Source organism: Zootoca vivipara, chromosome 16, assembly GCF_963506605.1.
Source record: "Zootoca vivipara chromosome 16, rZooViv1.1, whole genome shotgun sequence".
NCBI classification, from domain to species: Eukaryota; Metazoa; Chordata; class Lepidosauria; order Squamata; family Lacertidae; genus Zootoca; species Zootoca vivipara.
Window position 1 is genome coordinate 35,598,506 of NC_083291.1, and position 18,444 is coordinate 35,616,949.

Genomic DNA, 18,444 nt, shown 5'->3' on the forward strand with positions numbered 1-18,444 from the left:
TCACTTACGGACTCATTGTTAAAACCGTGTTTATGGAAGGCATTCTTACTCAGCTACGAGTGATTGCCAAAGAAGAAAGTATGCAGTACATACCCCCCTTCTCCAGCTGCCGCAGATGCTTATGCAGCCACATACTAGAGAACACTCCAAAACACAACAAAATATGGAAATATAATATCAATTTCCCAATATACCACACTTTCCGAATCATACTGCGGATCTAGGGCTAGGCAAATTGGGGTTCCTCTGAAACAGAAGCTCTTCCTTAAGAGTCAATATCTCGGTCCCATGTACCAAATGGGCAAAGCTGTGCTTCTGCTGCCCTATAAAACGATCATTTAGTAAGCTTCTTAAGCAAAACACTATGAAATACAGCTTACTCATTGTCTTCTCTGGAGAAAAAAATGCTACCGGTATGACTTATTAAGGGAGGAAAGGCATGTGTAGCCAATTTCTAAAATCACCCAACCTTGGAATGCCAGAAGTGTCCAGGCAGCTTCCTTCAACCTGGTGCTTTTCCAGATGTTGCTGGACTAGAACTCCCATTATCCCTGACCATTGGTCATGCTGGCTAGTGGGAGTCCAACACATCCGGAGGGCACCAGATTTGTGCAAGCTGGAGAGCAGAGGTGGGCAGACTACCCTCTTTCTTTTCAACAGGACCCACAAACTGAAGCCAAATACTTGCAAAGCGGTTCAGCGGGGCAAACGTAAAGTTAAGAATTAAAGAAGGGTAAAAGGATGCCTCTGAGCACATGCTCATCCCAGGAATTTGCTTTCGTCTCAGTCTTCTCATACAAAATTCCACTCTAAATGTTCTTCATTTCAGCAGCCAAAGAGAGAGACTTACAGTATAGTTGTTGCTACTGTTGAACAGAAACCTTCGCTGATTTACAAGTTACCCAGAGATCAATTCACCTCTTGTCCATCCCTAGTGTAGAGCCCAGTATCTCAGAATAGATCAAGAGCAGGCTGAAACACCTGGCACATCTGGTTTGCATGGGTAGGAAGTGCCCAAGGTGCATTCATGAGCCCCAGCAATCAGAGAATAGCGTCCAGGATAGGGACAGTCAGCCCAAGACATCTTGCTGTCCAAACAGCTACACCAACAGCATGACTTTCAAACGCCGCCCTCTGTATTTTGGGAATATTTCAGAGTGCAACATCCTGTCCGAGGGCAAGTGGGTTGGATAAGGGGCATGCAACGTTCCAGTTAAATGTAAACTAGCCACAGTGGGCTATCTTGTAATCAGGAGTGCGGGGTATATGGGGCGCAAGGGGCTCCAGCCCTCCAATATTTGGGGGCAGGGGTCTGTGCCACCCCCAAAATTGAGGGGGCCGCCACGTGGGGGCTGGGAAGAGGGAGGGCAATCATTGCCTTCACTTGTCCCAGCTTCTGCCTGGCAGCCCAGGAACCCAGGAGCCGGGCAGCAGCTGGGGCGAGCAAGCATAAAGAACGCCTTCCGCATGTGTATCAGGTGGTGTCACATCGATGGTGTGCAAAGGGAGACGGGTGCCAACACTGACAAGCCTCTATCACATCCCAAATCTCTGGCTTGGCAGATGAGGGAAAAAGCTCTGTACCAATCCAAGCCTTTGGCGTGGTTCCTCTCTACTACCGTTCCTATCGCCCACCATCAGAACAGGTGGTGACCTGAGCTCAGCGTCAGCCTATCCTCTATCAAGCTGGCCCTGCAGTAGGAGCAGACAGCCGTAAAGGAAGTGTGCATGTGTGTGCATGTTGGTACACACTCTCTCTCCAAGAGCCCAAACCACAGAGTGGTCGGTTGGCATCCACCTGTCTCAGGAGACCACGTAAGGGTACGCCTCGGGATGAAGAGACAGAGGGCCTGCTGAAACTGCTGTCTCCCGCGTTGTTTTTGCTGCATTAGCAGCACCGAAGTGACCTCCCTGGGGCGCAAGCCAGGGCAGTGTGTATGAAGGTCCCAGGCTGCCCAGATGACAAGACTCTCAGCCTCACTGGTGTGGACCAAAGGAAAGCAGAGCAATACGCTGGGCACCAGCCTGGCTGCAGGAGTTGCCAGAAGGAGGCACACAAGGCACCATTCAACCGCCTTAGGGACTCCGCTGGTGTAGGGTTTACTCCTTGGCCCTTTCTTCACTCAAAGATGTCCCAGGAGACAGCAAGTATAGGTTTTTCCACATGGTTTACTTCTGAAGCCTTTCTCACAAATGAGGATGGCCACAAGGCAGTGGAGGTTTAGGATCAGAGTTTTCCTTCCCCTAGAAGACCTACCTTCCCAGGATGGTGAGCCCCACCTGCCCCTCATTTCTCTCTTTGGCACATGCAGAAACTGCCTTCCTGACCATTAGACCCATTATGCTCAATAATAATAACAATAATAATTTATTATTTATACCCCACCCATCTGGCTGGGTTTCCCCAGCCACTCTGGGCGGCTTCCAACAGAAAATGAAATAAAATAATCTATTAAATATTAAAAGCCTCCCTAAACAGGGCTGCCTTCAGGTGTCTTCTAAAAATCTGGTAGCTGTTTTTCTCTTTGACATCTGATGGGAGGGCATTCCACAGGGTGGGCGCCACCACCGAGAAGGCCCTCTGCCTGGTTCCCTGCAACTTGGCTTCTCGCAACGAGGGAACCGCCAGAAGGCCCTCGGTGCTGGACCTCAGTGTCCGGGCAGAATGATGGGGGTGGAGACGCTCCTTCAGGTATACTGGACCGAGGCCATTTAGGGCTTTAAAGGTCAGCACCAACACTTTGAACTGTGCTCGGAAATGCACCGGAGCCTGTCTTCGCATGCAGGGGATAGACAAGTCCCTAACTCGCCCGACTCACTGAGGGTTTAACACCCATGGTAACCTGGGGTAGCTGGCCAGTTGAAGCCATTTCTGGGGGGGGGGGGCTGTCAGTTTCTAGGAGGCACAGCTGAGAGCTGAATGCAGGGTGGGCACCAAAGGTGGGCAAACTACCCCAGAAGGAGCATGACGTGTCCCTCACCAGAGATACTGCTCCTCCCCTAAACACCCCACTGCACAGAGTGGGATGCTAAGAACTGGGAGTCAGGAGCAGTTAAGTCAGTTTAGTTATTTGAAGGTTGTGTGCTGCCACACTAGAACACTGCAAGTCTTTAATTTTATAAGAGGCTAGCAATGGATCAGCAGTTCACACCGAAACAATGCTATTCTTCCCTCCCCACATTCTGCTTCTCATGCTGCAACTTGAATTGGGCCCTGAGTGACTAAACTGCAAAAACTAAGCAGTGCCCAGGTCAAGTTTTGACGGCTCATTTGGAAAGACCTGCAGCATCTCCTTTTATGAACACAGCAGTTCTATTTCTCCTTCCCTCATCTTCTTCTTCTTCTTTGGCGATCACTCGTAGCCGAGTAAGATTGTCTTCCATAAACACGGTTTTAACAATGAGTCCGTAAGTGACTGTGGAGGCCAATTCTGGATCCGCATGTCCTTCCACAGTGGGGACATTGGTTTCCGGGCGGGAGTTGATCACGGTGTGGATTTGCCAAGCGTGCCTTCCTCTTAGCACATTTCTCCCTTCCCTCATCACCACATATACAACCCATAGCTGCCAAGTCCCGGTTAGAAAAATATGGGATCAGCAGCGTCCGCACCGGAAGTCACTTCTACGCATGTCCAGACATGCGTAGAAGCAACTTCCGGTGCCGGTGCTGCCCGATTTCCGGTGCCCAGACATGGGCAGAGAAGCACCGGAAGAAATCTGGGGGAATTACGGGATATTTCGCCATTTGGGATGACAGCGGGAAATGGCTTTAAAAACGGGGGTTTCCCGGGGAAAACGGGAGACTTGGCAGCTATGATACAACCATCCCCTCCCCTTCCCCCTGAACCCTCCCAAACAAAAAGGAAACACAGCTGCATTCTGCAAAGACTTCCTCACCACATGGAATCCAATGAACATGCAGAAGGCATAAAATAACAGAGACACATAGAAACTGTATGCCTTTTCCCCATGACTGCATGCCTTGACGCTCAGACAGGTATATACAGGGAGGTAGGAGCAGGGAGGCAAAACTCCCAGAAATACTAAGAGAGCACATAGCTTATGTTGGGTTCTGCAGTCTGGTGATGCTCATAGCAAGCTAGGTCAAAATTCACAGTAGAAAAACACAGTCCACTGTGTTAGAGGAAGTGAGGGATCGGGGATGGGGTGGGGGGAAACCTTGGGGTACACACTACCTGCAGATCAGCAGGTAGAAGCTGACTTGAGAGGCCAATTTGATAAAAAAAGGAGTTGACACAAACATAGAAGGGGATTTAGAGGTCAAAAGCAAGCAGGAGTTCCAAGAGGTTATTGATAAGTATGTTGGCAGTGACACTTCTTCCTGTCCCCCATTTTCTGGGGTAGGAAGAGATTTTGCTTAGAACCAAGGAACTAGTGTGGTACATTGCGTTGGCCTGCAACCTCATGGAGGTGGAATCCAGCGGCACCGCTGCAATTTTTCTGTTTCGGTATAAAGGGTCTCCAAAGAAAGAAGGAAGGAGAAGAACCAGTGGGAGAATTAAAAGACAGATATATACTGTTAAAAATTAAAAGCAAGTCCAAGTCCCATTTTACGACTTCATGGTAAAAGACAGGTTCCAGCTATGGGAGGCTGGAGACCAGTGGCGAAGTAGATGAAATGTTGAAAGAGCAGAGGATACTACAGTACAGGAGCTCACAACAAGCTGTAGCCATTGGTGGGTGGGGGTCCTCACTTGACACTCCCCCCCCCCGCCTGTGCCACTGCTGCTTAGAGCAGTGATGGGCAACCTTTTGAACTTGGTGTGTCAAAATTCGCCAAAAAACGGAGCATAACTCGGGTGGTGTGTCACTTCGAGAAAAAACCCATAATTTCACGATATTTATAGTTTAAATAACAAAAATGTATAATTGTACTATATAACTGTATTTAATCAACCAAAAACCAGTTATTTAACCAAACCAAACCAACCCCCCCTTATTTATCACAAAGTGCCCAGAATTGTTGAGCTTTGTGGGGGGAGCTGCTGACCAAAGTTTGGGAGGTTTTTTGGGGGGTGCAAAAGTTGCTTTGCTTTTTTGGGGTGGGTGCCCCAAAGCTGCTGCGCTTTTTGGGGGGGGGGAAGAGAACAGAAATAAATGACAAATAATACCTTTGCTGGAACTAACACGCAGCACCAACATAGTCTGCCAAAGCGCCAAAAAAGCCAGCACAGAACGGGTTAAAAAAACGAACGCTGTTACACCCAATCATAGTCTGTCAAAGCACCAGAAAAAACAGCACATAAAGGGTTAAAAACCAATCTCTGACTACTAGCAACAACAACAAAAAAAAAGGATCCGGGTTTTAACAGTGGAGACAAGCTGTAGCGGAGACAAGCTCTAGCGGAGACAAGCTGTAGGAGGAGTGGGAGAACAAATGGGGGGGAAACAACAACAACAGTGTGAATGGGCCGATGGGGCGCGTGCCAGCAGTGAGGGTTCTGCATGTCACGTCTGACACGCGTGTCATAGGTTTGCCATCACTGGCTTAGAGGGTGGAAGTAGAAATAGTAGTAGAAATGGAAGTAGAAATAACCCAGAAATAGTACCTCAGGTTAAGAACTTTGCTTCAGGATGAGAACAGAAATTGTGCTCCGGCAGTGCGGTGGCAGCGGGAGGCCCCATTAGCTGAAGTGGTACCTCAGGTTAAGAACAGTTTCAGGTTAAGAACGGACCTCCAGAATGAATTAAGTTCTTAACCAGAGGTACCACTGTTTTGTTGAATGTTTCAGCTACCACAGAATGGCAGGGGACACCTTCACACTTGCCGTCTTAAAAAAGACACTGTTTTTAATTTCTTGAAAGAACTGAGCACTGCTGAAACCAGGCCATAAAACTTGCCATGCTCTATTGGATTCTTATTTTGGTGTCAATAGAGCACCAGATCTAAGGGGAGGTCTTGGTTTTTTCCTCCTGAGAGCCTGAACCCCTAATCATTGTGACTCAAGAGGAGCGGGAGTTTTTGTTGGGGGGTGGGATATTCGCCATGAGCAATTCATCTGAAGCAAACAAGAACTGATGCCCAATTAGGCAGCGATGGGCAACCTGTGGCCAGTAGCAGTGTTAGAAATTAGCCAGGCATATTTTGCAACTGGCACAGGTTCAATTGTGACCACATGGAGATCTCTGGATGTCAGGTTGGCAACTGACATCTAAGCAGAAGGGCATATTTATTGCATTTATATCCCACCTTTTTTTTCTTCTTCGAAGAGTATATGGTTCACCCTCTTCCTCAATTAATCCCTACAATGACCATGTGAGGGAGGTTAAGAGGCTGTGACTGGTCCATGGTCACCCAGTGAGTTTCATGACTGAGTGGGGATTTGAACCCTGATCTCCCAGTTATTAGTCCGACACTCTAATCACTAGACGACACTGGCTTCCTAGAGTTCTGCTATGGGCAGTGGTGAAGCTTCATGCTCCAGCACCGGGGGGGGGGGGCGCGAAGAGCAGGCGGGGGCGGGGCTGGTGCGCATCCTGGGGGCAGGGTGCCCAGCGCGGGTGGGTGGGGAGGGGAGCCGCGATGGCACCCAGCCGGGATCATCTGTTGGGGGCGGTGCACTCCCCCTGCACTCCTCTTCCTCCGCCAGTGGCTATGGGGCAGCTATATTAATTCAGTAGATAAATAAATATGGGGGAATAAAAATGTCACTTAGAGAAGAATCGGAAATGTTTTCTTTAAAGCTTGAATTTGTTTTATTCTGGATTGAGGTGGCGCTGTGGGTTAAACCACAGAGTCTAGGGCTTGCTGATCAGAAGGTCAGCGGTTCGAATCCCTGCAACGGGGTGAGCTCCCGTTGCTCGGTCCCAGCTCCTGCCAACCTAGCAGTTCGAAAGCACATCAAAGTGCAAGTAGATAAATAGGGACCGCTCCGGCGGGAAGGTAAACGGCGTTTCCGTGCGCTGCTCCGGTTCGCCAGAAGCAGCTTTGTCATGCTGGCCACATGACCCAGAAGCAATCTGCGGACAAACGCCGGCTCCCTCGGCCTATAGAGCGAGATGTGCGCCGCAACTCCAGAGTCGGACACGATGGACCTGATTGTCAGGGGCCCCTTTACCTTTTTAAACCACTTCTGAGATTTTTTTTCCTTTGAAATATGAAGTGGTATAGAAATGAAATGAATAATAATAATAATAATAACAAATCCACTCCAAAAAAAGGCACCTAGACATCCTGTTGTGGCGACCGTAACCTAGGTTTATGGTGCCATTTGGGAATTAGTTTATATACTTGAGTTCCTAACACTGGCCAGCAGTCAGTCACCTTGTGACCAGGAGGGCTATGGGCTCTTCGTCTGTGTATTGGGATCTGCCCACTCTAACAGCATTCCCTACCACACTGGCTTCACAGAACTGTAAAGTTGGAAGGGCCCCTGAGGGCCATCTAGTCCAACTCCCTGCAATCCAGGGGTCTTTTTGCCCAACGTGGGGATAGAACCCAAAACTCTTAAGTTCAAGAGTCTCATGCTCTACCGACTGAGATATCCTAGCAGGCTTGTTTACATCAAAGCTCTGTTTGCTCTCCACTATCTTACCTCCTTCCTGCAGCAGCTGCCATTGTAAAGACAAGGGAAAATGGGAATTAAAAAGGCCCCAGTGAAGGCCAGTGTTGGCTCCTGGATGGTCTGGAGGGCTAGCATTCAAACTGTAGCTTAGCCATGGGCTTGAGCAAGTCCCCCTTGTAGCTTCAGGGGCCCAATGGCCAACCAATAAGAAGTTGACCTACATCAGGTGACTTATCGCAAGGAGAAACGAAGTACTGTAGTGTCTTCTGCCACCACCCATAAAATGGTACACATGTGAACTGCAGTTTAGCAAACACTTCTACCCAAGTTTACACGTGTGCACACATGCATACAGATTTCTGGCAAGGTGCATTCTCATGCAGACCCACCATCCCAGCAAGGCTCCTCAACATAGCCACATCTCATGAAAGCACACAATTCCATTGACAACCTTTGGCTCCCCTGAGGCACCTGTGCAGGTAACTCAAAGCCACACAGCCTCCTTCCTAGACTCAAACGCCATTCTTAGGGTGACCTCTACAAAAGCACAATGACATTCAACCCCCAAAGACCAACAGCTTTCGTCACGTAAGGGGCTACCTCTCGGAACCTACGCACAAGCCCCTGTGCAAAGTGCACACACTCTATTTCCAAGGCACAAAGGCAAGAAAAGACACTGTCTGAAATTCACATCCAGCGAAAGTGAGTAAGTCAATCAAGCCAGGGGAAACGAACAGCATCCATGCACACCAATATTCCTTGTGACCTCTACAAGCACACTTGACACGCAGTCCTGAAAAAATATCCACAATTCTGCGGGGCAAGGCAGTGTTTCTAAAAAGCTGCATAACCTGAAATAAACAAAACTGACAAGAGTCCCGTAAGCGCCTGCAATTCCACAGACCCACACACTCACAAGGAGGCACCACCCAAAATCCCATGTTCCAGAGACAGGGTAGCTGGCCATGCACAGCTCCATTGAGTTGGTCCATGCGACACATATAGACACAGGGCAGCAGACACATGGTGTAAGGTCTCTCTTCCAAGGCTCACAAAATCAGAGCATCAGAGTCTACCATGGCTGCACATCTCTCTAGCCACGGGGAGAACGGACAGTACAGAAGTAGCGACAGCCCGAATGTTGACATTGTAGGCAGGCAGGAAGGACACAGGCCCCCTCCAATATCTCTTGGCAGACACAGTACTCCACGCTCCCGGGACCGGGCTGTTGCAAGCAGCACTCCCAACTAGTCATGCCCATTTCTGACCTTGCCAGGATGCACACTGCATTAGGAGCCTTCCGGCATTCAGGCATTTCTCCCGCTACTCTTAGCAACATTATGCAGGCAACAAAGCTCTGGCTACCAGACGTCTCTTGGTCGCCCTTAAACCTGCCTCAGCAAGCCACCCCAGTTGCCCGTGTGGTGGTGGGGTATCAGATATTGTCCATCGAAAAGTTCTCTCCCCCACCCCACCCCCACAAAAAGACATACTTCCCCCAATTTCATCCCTCCACACCCCCCACACCCCCCCAGGTATATGCAGATTACCTGGTCCCACCAGCCAACCAGCCATGGTTTCGCACAGGTCTCACAGAAAAAATCCACTAAGGGCATCTTCCGTTCTCCGCCAGTGGGCGGCAGAAGCTCTCTGGGTTACCCACCGACGTGGTCTTCCCTCTTTCCAGGTGAGCGGCCGATCTGTGGCGCCCCCTTTCCTTGGTGTTGGTAGGAAAGGAAGGGGTTAATCCCACAGAGCTGTTCCTTCCATGAGCGGGTTGGGGCCTGGCATGGCTCTTGCTGGCCAACCCGCCCTGCACAAGGACCCTCACATCTCTGCTGCTCCTCACTGATGCCCCCAGAAGGGGACCGTGGATCGGGGAGGTGGGCAAGGCAGGCCGAAGCCTGAGGAAACCCCACCGTCTCTGGCTGTACTGCGGATGAGGAAGGAAATACCCACAGTGCAATGCTGCTCCGGCTACGAGCAAAACATACAGCCCCTCTCTTCGGTGCACGGGAGGCAGAGGCAAAGAAAAAAAAAGTCCAGCCGCTCGTGAAGAAGGCAGCAGGCGGAGTCACTGCAAAGAGGAACGGTCTCTTCCAGGTGGAGCCGGCTGGAGATTCCCAGCCGCTTCTGGGTACCACATGGCAGCCATCCAGTTAACAAGGCAGGAGCTGCATTGCTAGGAGGCACGTCCTCCTCACCTCCTCCTCCCGGGCGCGAGGGCAGCGGTCACCACGGAGACGGAACCTCCTTGCACGGCCTCAGCCTCAGCTGCATCCCCAGCTTGGCGTTTGTGTGCGAGTGTGCGCGCGCTCTTCTCTCACTGCAGCACTGGGTAGATGGGAAATGATGTCAGGTGGCAATGAGAGAGAGGCGGCGGCTGGGGGGGGGAGTGGAAGTGAAATGAGGGAAGAGGGGGGGAGGAGGGGGGAGGTGGTTACTAAAGGAGCACCTCAGAAAGAGCTGGCTAAACAAACCGGGCAAGAGAGAAGCGAGAGGAAGGTCCGGGCCTCGAAGGAGAAAAGCTTCTGAAGCTCTAGCCTCCCCTCCTCTGCAGCAAGCAACAGAGAACGCCTGGCGGGCTTGGCGGAAGACTCCACGGAAGGTGACCGGGTAACCCAGCTCTGCTTCGCACGGTGGTGGTGGTGGTGGTGGTGGTGGAGGAGGAGGAAACGAGGCAGAAAGGAAAACACACGGACTCTCTCGGAGAGCTGACACCTCAGTCTGACATTCATGGCTCGTAGCAGTTTTATCTCAAGCTTTGAGAAAGGTGAGGGACTTAAGAAAACTGCCCTGGTGGGGATGGGAGCGGGGAGGAGGGAGGGAAAAGCTAAGAGTACTAGGTCCAGTCGCAGCAACAGCCTGTTTTACCAGCTTCTCCACTCTGTCATGTTGCATTCACACAACCATCCAGACCTATTCTGGTTAAGTGTGTCAAAACCTCCTGAGAACCAGACTTCTAGCTTTCAACCTTGATTTTGCTTCCTATATATCTAGGCAGCTGTCCCGGCATTTTTGTGTGTTTGGGAGGGAAGGAAATCCCAAGTGCATAAAACACTGCCCCTCCCTTGCAAACACACCTGGGAAAGTGAAGTTGGTGCAGGACCAGGAAACTGCCTGAAGGGCTATTATGGGATAGAAGAAATACCTGCAGGGGCAAATGTGTTCTCGATCCTTGCTCGCATGCACATATCCCAAGAGCACCCACTCCACCCCCAATACTAGCGGTGGGCATTCTAATTTTTCTGTTCATACACCTGAGCTATGTTCGAGTGCCTTTGCTTTCAGCAGTAGGCCTCCTGCAACCCACAACTCGAGGGCACCCTGCCCTTGGGGCTCCACGTTCCAGACATGGCAGCATAAAAAACACAGAGGCAGGACAAGAGACCCTTCAGAGGGACAGTCTGCTCTCCCTTCTCACTGCTGGAGCAGGACAATCTGAGCACAAGGATGGGAAAGACCCCAGCTCAGCCTACACAGATCCGCTGCTATGTGCCATGAATACAAAACATGATTGTATACACCCATTGCCATAAAGTGGGCAGAAGGTACACTTTAACGGCAAACCTGCTCCCCTTTCAGAAAAGGCTGATTGAAACGTTACCCAGTCCCTCAACACCCTCTTTGCTAGCTCTCTCCCTTGCTCTTTTCAGGGGAAAACAACCTCTTGTAAGGTATCCAGAGCTTTAGGTGAGCAGACTGTGACCCATTTTCAACATAAACATACCAGCTAGAATAAATGCTGGTTCACTTAAGCACAGGCATGCATCTCTCTGTGGAAGGAGGACACGAAACCTATGCAGCTTTACTTCCTGAAGCATGGCCATTCCAAACATTTTTGCTGCCCCAAGCAATTGCACCATGGTGGTGCTGTGGGTTAAACCAGAGCCTAGGGCTTGCCGATCAGAAGGTCGGTGGTTTGAATCCCTGCAACAGGGTGAGCTCCCATTCTCGGTCCCAGCTCCTGCCAACCTAGCAGTTCGAAAGCACGTCAAAGTGCAAGTAGATAAATAGGTACCATTGCAGCGGGAAGGTAAACGGTGTTACCATGTGCTGCTCTGGTTTGCCAGAAGCGGCTTTGTCGTGCTGGCCACATGACCTGGAAGCTGTACACCGTCGGCCAATAACGCGAGATGAGTGCCGCAACCTCAGAGTCGGTCACGACTGGACCTAATGGTCAGGGGTCCCTTTACTTACTATACATGAGGGACACCTAGAATTCACTGCAATTTCACAAAAAGAATGCTGGGAAATAACTCTCAGATCAGGGGGGTTGTGAATTGGCACCGTCTGTGCAACACTGTGGTGGATTCTTGGAGCTCACCTCTCACCTCTGAAACACTCCTTGCATAAGCTACACTAAAACAAATGGGAGCTGTGATGGGGAACTTTCCAAAAAGTTCTGACCAGTGCCTAGATGGACATAAGGAGGAGCATTGCCTGAAAAAACTGACACTTCAAATATCAGGCTGGGGTGATTACTTGCAAGTAATAATAATACTTTGCATTTATAGTGCATTTTTGAAATGTTCGTCGAAGATTTTGCCACGCATCGTCTCTCAGTTTTTCTTGCAACAGTCATATTAAGTTAGGTTACCATTATTATCAACAAACTGGAGCCTGAGAAATAGTGGCTCACAGGGCGGTATCCTAACTTGCCATATAAAGCAGTAAGATTGCCAGAGTCCTCTTAATCAGAGAATCCTATAAGACAGGCCCGTCCAACTCCCAAGAGACTGAGATCTGCTCCCAGTGTACAAAAACTGGCAGTGATCTACCAATTGTCACTGAGGATTGACCAGAATTGTTGAGCTTTTTTGGGGGGGGGGGAGAGCAAAGCTTTTTGAACTTTTCTTAGGGAGACCAAAGTTGTTAGGCTTTTCTTAAGGGAGAATGACAAACTTCGCTCATCTCACACTCCGCAAATAACAAACGCACGCAGCGCTAAAGTCGATCAACGTATTCCGCATTGCAATGAGAAAACAACAAACTCCAGCCACTAGACGTGATGGAGGGACAGAGCGAGGAGGGCGAGGGGGGGAATTAATTCAAAAGTTATTCTAAGCCCATGATCGGTAAGGATCCTGCGATCTACCAGGAGATCTACCTGTCGATCGCGGTCGACCAATTGAACATGTCTGCTATAAAATGAGCCCTGCTAGATCAAGCTGGATCTAGCCTACAAACAGGACATGAGTGCACTGCCACTCTCTCATTAAGAATACAAGAAGCTGCTGGATCTAGTTCAGCATCCTCTCTCACAGTAGCTGGCCAGATGCCTATCGGAAGCCTGCAGGCAGGACTTCCATTCTTCCCTCTTGTGATGGCTAGCAACTGGTATTCAGGGTCAGCGGAGGGGAACCTTTCCTCCCAAGAAGATTCCAGCAGGCACCTTCTGTGTCAGCCAATTTAACTTCTAACTTTAAAACAAAACAAAACAAAACAAAGCAGCAGCAGCAACACCACCACAAATGCTCCTCTAGCTCCTCTTCTTACGAAAGAAGCAGCATTGCTGGAAAGCTGAAATTCTGTGTCAAGCAGCCAGCTGGAGACTCTCCTCCCCTAGTCCGGCCAGTGGAGACTCTTCAGAGGTCCATGCTGAAGCCTGCTGCACAATAGGGTAAACTATGACCAAACCAGACCTGACTTGAGTGATCCGCTATTAGGATCTCATAAGGTTTTCATTTTGCTAATTACTGCATGACTGCACACTTCAGTCCCAGGGCAACAGTCTGAAGGCACATGAGATCACCAAATTGAAGAACCTCAGCAGGCCTTGGTCCAGCCATTACACATGCTGCCAGGGACTCCATGAGGGAAGAAGGTGTGAATGAATGAGACTGCTCTGAAGATGGGAAAGTGGTGATACAGGAGAGGGTTTTAATGTTAATTCCCAATGCTATAGCCCCCCCCCCCCACACATTAAGGAGCCAGCAGATCCAGTGGGGTTGGGGAGAGAAACACAGATATATGCTGTTCTTGTGTCCCCCATCTCTCACACCCCACATGCGTTCGGCATCCGGTTCAGCCCTTTTCACAAATAATTTCAGATTGTTCAATCGCAAGCACAAACTTCTTAAGACAGGAAGTGGCAAAGAGAAAAGGAGTGGGGCCTTGGGGAGAACAGACCTTTGGAAATATATAAAAGGCGCATGGCATAGTGGATTTGTTGTAGCTAAACAGGTGGGTTTGGTTAATGCTTGGATGAGAGACATCCTGGGAATTCTGTGTACATAATCCGGAGTTTCACAAAAGACAATACGAGATATAGCTAAAAGGGAGAGGACACCAATTGCAGCAGGGATTCACAGGCCGATTATCTCAAAACATAAAGCAAACACACAACTAAACACACACACACACACACACACACACACACACACACACCAGACTATGAGCTCACTCATCTGGATTCATCCGTTTGTATCTAGAAATGACCACATTTCTCCTGTAGGATGTATCCTGCAAAGCAGCATCTGTCAATTTCTTAGCAAAGCAGCTCTCCACTTTGCATTTCCCTGCCCTGCAAATCGCCTTAGAATGATCTCCCCCAAGTGAGAGTCTCCCGGCTCCTGCACTTTGATGTAGCACTTCGCAACAGTCTTTAAAACCATATCTGCCCTACTCAGCAAAGACTCAAATAGCAGGAGCAGCATAATAGTTCTTGTGGCCCAGGAAACAAAGAACTATGCCGTGCACAAACCAGAGGCAGAAACCTTTTTGCATGTCAACAGTTGCTAATGTATGATTCCATCTCTCCCCATCCATAGCTATAGCTTTATCATTTGTGCACTGCCCTGTACAGTACAGATATGAACATCTTAATAAATAAGACTGAAATTTATTACATTGCAATTTAAGGACCAAGACGGGTAGGTGTGTGTGTGTGTGTGTGTGTGTGTGTGTGCGCGCGCGCTACGTATGTCTGATTTGGCCTGCAGAATACAATTATTCCAGTGGATTTTTTTAATAAAAAAAAAATCTCATAGTCCTCAGAGAAATTTCTGGAGGGGGCTTTCCTGGGACAGACCTGCTCTTAATCTTCCCCCAGGCAGTATGAATTGTGCTCAACTAGATCAACTGCGGCTGCCAATTTGACCCAAGAATTTTGCCCTTTTTGTTCCCAAATGCGATCCCATAAAGATGCAGGGCTGAGAGCATGCAGATCCTGGCCCCCAGGGCAGCCAGGCCCCTAGAGCATTGAGGCAACCAAAGGCAACAGGGGAAAAAAGGCATCACCTATTTTATACCTACAGAGATGGATGTGAGTGTTATGAGCTGGGACAGAGAAAAGCACGCATCAACTTAGTTCTCTGGGTGCCAATTCTTAAGTAGCTAAAAGAGAACCATATAACCACAGAAGAAGGAGGTATCAGCAAGCATGGGGTGACTCCAAAGTTTGCAGAAGTACAAATTTGTGTGTGTGTGTCGGGGGGGGGGGGGTTCAGGAAAAAAAACCCTTCAAGAGGCATCAAAACAGCCCGGCGAGGACTGAGCATGCTCAGTGGGCTTGGAATGCTGGCTGACCGTTGCAGTGGGGAGGGAAACTGAAAACCATGTGGGAGAGGGAATGGAATGCAGGGGTGTAGGAAGAGGGGGGTGATGGGAGTGCGCCGTCCCCGGCAGCACGATCCCGGTAGGGTGCCATCGCGGCTGTCCCCGCCCCCAAAACGCACACCATGTCCCTGCAGGCGGCGCGCCACACCCCCAGAATGCACGTCACGCCCATGCAGGCAATGTGCCACGCCCATGCGGGCGGTGCGCCACGCCCCCAGTATGCACGCCACACTGACGCAGGCGGCGCACTCCACCCCCGGGACGCGCGCCAGCCCCGCCCCCGCCTGCACTCCGCATGAAGCTCCGCCACTGATGGAATGGAGTATTGTGCAAGTGGGCATGTCTGACCAATGGAAACACAGAACAAGGGCACTGCACGCTGCAGCAAAGGGAGGCGCTGGCACCATTCTGGAAGCCAGGGTGGCAGCCATAGAACAGGCCAAGCAAGCTCTGAGCCCTACCTTGTTGGATGCCATCTCACTAACAGAGCGGTACGTCTGAATGGTCTCCAGCTGGTCAAGGCACCAATCTAGCTCTTCCAAGGTCTCTTTGGCCATCTGCTGGTATGTTTCTTCTGCAAGAGAAGTGGGGTAAGAAAACAGCCCGTCAGGTTTAAGTGACGGAGAAGCATGAAGTTCACCCTTGGCCAGCTCTGTTCCTCTTGCCTCACCTGCAGATACCTTAGGAAACACATTGCCAAGGGATATTGAGGGCAGGCATAGGATATTAGGATATTCAGGGCAGGCAGCACTGTCCCAGAGAGGTTTTCTTCTTTCTTATTATATTCTTTTAAACAACTGAAGGCCCCAAAGGTCTCAAAGCCTATGACCTGCCAGTCATCTATCGGAAATCACCAGGGGCCTGATAGATTTTTTTTTTTCACTGCCTGCCTGGGACTGCAGAAAATGGGCATAGCTGCCAAGTCTCCCGTTTTCCACGGGAAACCCCTGTATTTTAAACCGTTTCCCGCTGGCAGCCCGGATTGGAAAAAAAAAACCCCGTAAATCCCCCGGATTTCCTACCTGCCAGGGAGGCTCCATTTTGGGTCCTGGCACCGCCCGATTTCCGGTGCCCAGACATGGGTAGCGTGGCACCGGAAGTTGCTTCTTCCGGTGCCGCTCCGCCCATGCCTGGCCACCGGAAATCGGGCAGAGCAGCACCGGAAGTTGCTTCTACGCATGTCCAGACCTTTGAGGGACGTTTTATATGATATATTGTGCAAGCTGCAGATCTTGGAGAGGGAGCAGGAACCCACCAAACTTTTCATGGATCCCAAAACCTGATGCCAGGCCTATGAGGCTGGCTCTGTGTGTGTTCCCTTGTTTGCTCCTCCAGAACCAGAACCCTCTTGGTACTAGACACTAAGCATCCTATTACCTGAGAGCGTGGCTCTGCAAACAGTTGGCTGGCTGCCCATGGGAGACCTCCTAAGGGGAACAGAAGAGAGAAAAGGTAGATGATCAGGCTCAGGCACCACCCTTTCTGGCACGTGTCCCCCCCCCCACCCCCCTGGCCACTTGAGACATCACCTCTGCAAGTTTGCAGGCAGCAAATGAACTTGGGAGATACTGTAGGACCCAAAATCCATTCCAACCCACTGAGATGGAAATGTGAGTGGTTTTAAGTGGGATGTGAAGGGAGCAGCAACCTGGTCTCAGTTGATCTCTGAGGGACCAAGGCCTCCTACCTCTTTAGTTTAACTCAGGGGTTGGCAAATTTGTTTAGCAGCGGGCTGGTCCACTGTCCCTCAGACCTTGTGGCGGGCCAGAGAAGCGGCACTGGGGGGGGGGAGAGCTGGAAGAAGAGGCGAGGGAGGAAAGTAGTCCTCCTCCCCACCCCCAGCCGCTGCGCTTACTTTCCCAGGGACTGCCGCTGCCGCCGCCACCACCGCTGCTTCTGCTTCTAGTGGGTAGGCAGAGCAAGCTCGTCCGCTCCGCTCTCTGGCCCACAGGAGCACCAGGGTGGCAGCGGCGACGGGAGGAAGAGGCCGAGCAGCGGCAGCTCTAACCAATCAAACACCACACCTGGTTTACCTCAGCGCGGTGTGGGGACGTCTCTGCCAATCAGACACTGCTGCGGTAAACCAGGCACAGCGTTTTGAGTGGCAAAGCCGCCACCGCTTGGCCTCTTCCATTGCCATTGCCGGGAATCTCGGCTTCATGCCGGGTTCCGGGTTCACAGGCTGGATTTAGGACCCGGGTGGGCCTGATCTGGCCCGGGGACTGTAGTTTGCTGACCCCTGGTATAGCTGCATGTCTGCTAGGAGGAAGATACAGCTTAGCCTGCTGTACCAGGAGAATAACTGGAAAAATCAATTGCCATAAAACTGACTACAAATACATTGGTAACATTGGTGTTACCTTAGCTGCAGCAGGGCAGATGGTGTGTGTTTAGTTATATTGGTTTGCATGCATTGTGCATGTCTGAATGAGGCTGGCTTTCATTCTTGCTTTACAGTCTATGACTCTAGACTTTGCCTCTGGCATTAATTAAACCCCTACAGTAGTTCTGGGAGGAAGGGAGGAGAGGCAGGCAAGGGGAAATAAATAGAGACTTATGTGCAATTACAGCATCTGCTCAGGCTCCAGCTCTTAAGGAACACAAGGGCGTCAACTACAAGGCCTGGACTGGGGCACCAAGAAGGTATACCCCACCGCAAAATAAAAGCTGAGTCCCTGGGGGTACAGGCATTTCAGAGTTAAAAACTCCAGGAATAGCCAGAAGCTAATTTAACACTAAACCAGACTTGGTGGGAAGCAGTTCTCGCCTCCTCCCAAACTTTGCTGACTCGGCTTTTCCAGCATATGGCATTGAGGGGAACACAGCCTCTGAACCTGGAGATTTCATTTAAAATATTTTAACTTGCCATTTATCAATGCATAATCTCAGTGCAGGGTACAGTCGGCTGTAATGTTTGGATGCAACACAGCGTTTCCCTCTTTTTCTCTAGCCCCTCCACAAGGGGACTGAGCAAACTAGGCGCAGTCTTTGGAAGTAGGTTGGTGGTGGAAGAGAAAAGATCCAGCTGAGCACAGCAAGTGCCACCTGGCCTGATGCCCCAAACGAGAACTAAAATTGCAAACAAGTAACATTTAGGTGTTTCTTGAACACCCCAGAACTGGCACACACTTACTTGTTGGATGTTGGCGTAGGAACGTTTGCCAGGATGGAGAAATTATTACGTACACTCCTCAAGCTTGCCAGGACCTATAGGAAGCCAATGGGCACAGAGCATTAGGGCTATGAAGCTGCTATCTGCAGCCAACAGAAGACCCCAGAACAACAAGGGGGGTGGGATGAAGTACAAAATTGAGGCTGACTCTCACCAGGAAGTACCAGAGGCTAAAAATGTGGGCTG

At 50.2% G+C, this 18,444-nt stretch overlaps 1 protein-coding gene across 5 annotated transcripts in view; it reads right to left on the bottom strand.

Annotated features, from left to right (window-relative positions):
- Nucleotides 1-18,444, bottom strand: part of PDE4A (phosphodiesterase 4A) — a 281,007-nt gene that overhangs the window by 47,779 nt on the left and 214,784 nt on the right. For 4 of the 5 annotated variants that reach the window (XM_035141219.2, XM_035141222.2, XM_035141224.2 and 1 more), the window contains exons 4-6: nt 18,220-18,293; nt 16,464-16,513; nt 15,548-15,660 (exon numbers count right to left, since the gene is read on the bottom strand). In XM_035141219.2, the coding sequence (XP_034997110.2) occupies nt 15,548-15,660; nt 16,464-16,513; nt 18,220-18,293 (237 nt within the window). Of the gene's footprint in view, nt 1-9,076; nt 10,182-15,547; nt 15,661-16,463; nt 16,514-18,219; nt 18,294-18,444 lie in introns of those variants that run through there. The other variant, XM_035141225.2, reaches the window with a different exon arrangement.